Source organism: Aplysia californica, unplaced genomic scaffold (assembly GCF_000002075.1).
Source record: "Aplysia californica isolate F4 #8 unplaced genomic scaffold, AplCal3.0 scaffold00510, whole genome shotgun sequence".
NCBI classification, from domain to species: Eukaryota; Metazoa; Mollusca; class Gastropoda; order Aplysiida; family Aplysiidae; genus Aplysia; species Aplysia californica.
In genome coordinates this window covers 2,862-7,861 of record NW_004797780.1, presented here as the reverse complement: position 1 = coordinate 7,861, position 5,000 = coordinate 2,862, and the positions used below count along the sequence as shown (strand labels likewise).

Sequence of the window (5,000 nt, the reverse complement as noted above, 5' to 3'; positions counted from 1 at the left end):
TCGTAAGATTATTCGGAGTCGTTAACAAGATATTCAAAAAATTTCATTCGAAAAAGCTAGACATGTTGTGAAACTCAAAATTTTTAATGTCAAATTTTTCAGAACTATCTACTGAGCAGATAGAACTTTGTAATTCTGGTATGGATACTAGTAGTAACTAGCGTATTCCAATTTAAATCGTTTATAAATGTCTCTCTAGCCCAGGTTAGGGAATGGTGGAACGTGTTCGTTGGGTGAGAAAGATGATGATGATGATGATGATGATGATGATGATGATGATGATGATGATGATGATGATGATGATGATGATGATGATGATGATGATAAAACATCAGAACTCTGACCAAATTAACTCTTTTAAAAATATTATTTGGTGTAGAAAGTATTAACGATGTTAAACCCTCAAATGGCAATAGATATGGCCGTGATAGGCAACCTAAAACCACTCCATCAACATAAATTTTAATCTATACAAGAACGAAATAAAGGTAGGAGGAAAGCTAAGCGACCTATACAATTATTCCTAGAATATTTCGCTCTCAACTGCTCTCTTAGGCTTTCTAAGAGAAAAACAGTGTGCATCACTATAACAATATTACATTTATTAATAGAGCTCTTGCATCTTTTGCAAGCCTACCATTAAAAAAAGCCCCGAAGCAATCTAGATGAAATAGTGAAACAGAACAAAACCATTGTTGAGAGTCAAGAACAATAAGACAGAGAGTTCAAGTTTGGTAAAAGTTTTACGGTGTTCATTACTGCACAAGAAAAAGAGAAATGGTCAAAATGGCATGTGATATAGATGTCGCCTATATATTGCACAAAAAAACCAACAACATCAAAATCATCACCATCATCAACAACAACAGCAAAACAATATCAACAAAGACAAAAGCCATATAACTCTGAAGCATTTTGACTGCCAAGAGAAAACCCCCAGCCCACACAACCTCTTCAACCTACCAAAGTAATAAATCAAAACAAAACAGAGTAAAACAAATAACTTTAAACGCAGAAACATTTTTTAAAATCAATATCAAAACAACCAAAACTGGTTCTACATAATAATATTATTATTGAAAGGCAGACGTCTTCCAGAGAGATCCCAGTCCAGGGGAAGTAACAATTGTAGTACATGTATTGCCAAAATTTACAAGGGGACTGGTATGCTTACCTCGCTTTGGATATATAGATAACGATTGTCATCATCATGAAGTGCCGCGACAGACATCGGCGATCATGGTTCTCCATTTATTCCTTTGCTCGGAAGCTCTTAAAAAAGGCTACGTTTCATTGATCTTTCCCTGTTACCCATTTGTTTAGGTTCCCTAAGTAGGCTGCTCTGGGCCTACCCCTGCCTCGTTTGCCTTCAATTTTGCCAATGTGGGCTAGATGTTCAAGACCCTTTGTCTATTCAGGTGTCCCCAAAACTACAAAATTGTCCATTTCCTGATTTAACGATTGTACAACGGCCAAAATTCACAAATTTAAAAATGAGAATGACATGCTCATTTCGCTTTGGCTACGGATAATGAGTGCACTAGATCTACATGTGCTGCCAAAATTCACAACGGCACTGACATGCTTACCTCGCTTTGGATATGGATTTCTTTTGTTTCTTCTCCAAGCCGTGCAGTCTGAGCTCCATGTCTGCAAACATAGCCGCCCGCTTCAAGTGTTCCTTCTCTGTCTTCGTCTTCTCGCTCTCCGCCTCCGTCACCTGTGGGGTGTATGGCACTGAGGAAAGCGCGCTCATATGACCTTAGCAGTTGCGAGCGCCGTAAAACCTTATACTACTACTACTACTGAGTAAATACGTTGAGCTACATCGTTGAAAAGCGTGCTAAATCTTGTTTTATTTCGTTTTTAAATTATTTGAAAACATACAGTTTAACTTTCTTTCAAGTACTCATTCAACTCTCTCTCTCTCTCTCTCTCTCTCTCTCTCTCTCTCTCTCTCTCTCTCTCTCTCTCTCTCTCTCTCTCTCTCTCCCTCCCAATCTAGATCTATCTATCTATTTATCTATCTCTATCTCTATCTCTCTCAGTGTATCTCTTAGAGAACTTGGGACCATTTCAGGATACTGGGCTAAATTCGAACGCTTAGTTATATAAACTCTTAGTTGACTCAAACATGTAAGAAGATACAGGTTTCTGAGCTTTATATGTTAGGCTCTTCGCTATTGACCTTAGGGTACGTGGGTTCGATTCCCGAGTGAAAACGTTTTTAAAGAGAGTACCTCGTCTGTCTGGTTGACCCTATTTGGACAGGGTCAAAGCAGCCAGCCTCCTACAAGATCTCAATTCTGTCGACGTGGGCGGTAAATATTTACAAGGTGGGTGGTTGGCGGGTGCATTTGTGTGGTTTGTTCCTTCTTTTCTAGTTAACGCCTATCATCCTTATCTCTTAGTTTAGTTTAGTAAGAGTTTTACGCGCTCACAACTACATAAGGTCAAATAGGAGGGCAAAAAGTCATTATCTTTTTTCCTTCTTTTCTTTGTATGTTACTCTTTAAAAACACCCCCAATCTTAGGCTCTTATATCACCTATTTCAGTTCCAAATGCCGTAAAATCCTTAATAAAACAAGACAAACGTTTACAATCATTATAATCACTACACGCACGTCCTCTCCTTCTTTTCTTTGTTTTACTCTCTACAAAAATCTTCAGTCTTCGGCTCTTATATCACCTTTTAATGTTGCAGGCGCCGTAAAACACTTACTAAAACAAAACAAACATTTACAATCATTACAATCATGCAATCAAAATAATTACGCGTACATACTCTCCTCTTTCCCGTCTCTTAAATAGCCTAATAGTGTTGATAGGGGTATTAAACGTATGCCATTATATTTCTTCTCTTTCTTTTCTTTGCATGTTACTCTCTAGAAAAACCTTCAGTCTTCGGTTCTTATATCTCCTATTAGAGTTGCAAGCTTCATAAAACTCTCACTAAAACAAAACGAATATTTACGATCATTATAATCGTTACAGGCACATGCTCTCCTTCTTTTCTTTGTATGTTACTCTCTAGCAACACCCCGATCTTCGGCTCTTGTATCACCTTTTAAAGTTGCAAGCACCGTAAAACTTGTACTAAAACCAAAGAAACCCCCGCCCCCCCCACTTTTACAATCATTATAATCATGCATTCATTCTATTATAATCATCGTTTTGTTTTGTTTTGTTTTAATCTTTAGAACCATTCCACGCACGTACCCTGGTAATGTTGTAAAACAAACATTTGCAATCATTATAATTATGCAACCATCAATTTGCAATCATTATAATTATGCAACCATCATATTATAATCAATCTTTTTTGTTTTGTTTTAATCATTAGAGCCATTCCACGCACGTACCATTGTGCTGTTGTTAGCACCGTAAAACGTTTACTAAACCCCCCCCCCTCCCCCAAAACGTTTACAATCATTATAATCATGAAATCATTCCATTATATTAATCATTTTGTTACCCTAGTAATGTTGTAAAACAAAACAAACATTTACAATCATCATAATCAAGCAATCAATATTATTAACCTTTTTTTTGCTTTGTTCTAATCATTAGAACCATTCCATGCACGTCCTCTAGTGCTGTCGATAGCAACCTAAAACGCTTACTAAGACAAAGCAAAACTTTTACAATCATTATATTCATCGAATCATTCCATTATAATCATCATTTTGTTTTGTATTGTTTTGTTTTAACCATTAGAGCCATTCCACGCACGTACCCTGATAATGTTGTACTACAAAACAAACATTTGCAATCATTATAACCATTCAATCAATATTATAATCATTTTTTTGTTCGTTTTGTTTTAATCATTAGAACCATTCCACGCACGTACCCTGACCAGAGCGTGGTTGAGCATCTCCTGCCAGGCAGCGGACAGACTCACAGCCCGATCGTCCATCAGGCGTAGCTCGGCCAGGGAGATGGTCTCTTTGGCCGCCAGGTACACTCCGTTCGCCGCCTGGAACTTCCGGGCGGACTGCAGCGCCTCCTGCTGGGCCTAGGAAAAGGGGGAGAACACTGGTTTTAGTAAGGGTTTTACGGCTCTTGTAACACAGGCAGGTCATATATATAGGTGTCGAAGATAAAAGGGGGTTAATAAAAATAATAATATATACAAAGAAAAGAAGGAGAGATGAGGACGACAGATGATTATGGAGCAAACCACACCAGAGCACCCGTTAACCACCCACAGATGGAAAGAGAGACAGACAGATAGATAGATAGATAAATAGATACCCGGTAGATAGATAGATCGATAGATAGATAGATAGATAGATAGATAGATAGATAGATAGATAGATAGATAGATAGATATCGAAAGCTTCTTTTTTTATGTTTGTTACTCTCTTGTAACACCTCTAATCTTTTGGCGCTCATGTGACCTTGTGCAGTTGCGAGCGCCGTAAAACCTCTACTAAAATATAAAAAAACAACTCTCAGCTCAGGTTGACATGCAGGGTAAGAAGCCCGCCTACTGGATGACCTAAATTGCGTCGATGGGGACGTAAAAACAACTAGGCCTACGTAAAAGAAAAACACGTTGCTTACACACCTTTTTGGCAGCCTCTCTCAGCTCAAAGTAAGGTCTAGCTTTCTTGATGCTAGAGGCGGATTTCTTCTTAAGTAGTTCCAACTGTTGAAAGCTCTCGCTAAAGGTCATCTGGTACTTCTCGCGAGCCGCCTGTAGAGAGTTTTAGATACGTATATAAAATATGCATGACACGAGGAGCCGTCCACTCTTTCGGTGAGTGCGTTTTCTTTTTCCTTCCTTTCGTTTTCCTTTTATCATGTCTGTCTGTCTGTCTGTCTGTCTGTCTGTCTGTCTGTCTGTCTGTCTGTCTGTCTGTCTGTCTGTCTGTCTGTCTGTCTCTCCTCTCTCAATCTCTTCTTCTATCTCTTTGCCTCTATTTTTCTGTCTATCTCGATTCTTCTTCTTCTTCTTCTTCTTCTTCTTCTTCTTCTTCTTCTTCTTCTTCTT

At 38.4% G+C, this 5,000-nt stretch overlaps 1 protein-coding gene across 1 annotated transcript in view; it reads right to left on the bottom strand.

Annotated features, from left to right (window-relative positions):
• The window catches only part of LOC101861908 (SH3 domain-binding protein 5), a gene marked incomplete at its 5' end in the record, with an annotated part of 13,287 nt that overhangs the window by 5,940 nt on the left and 2,347 nt on the right, over nt 1-5,000 (bottom strand). Inside the window, 3 exon segments of the mRNA XM_005106066.2 lie at nt 1,590-1,720; nt 3,855-4,019; nt 4,575-4,703. Of these exon segments, the coding sequence (XP_005106123.2) occupies nt 1,590-1,720; nt 3,855-4,019; nt 4,575-4,703 (425 nt within the window).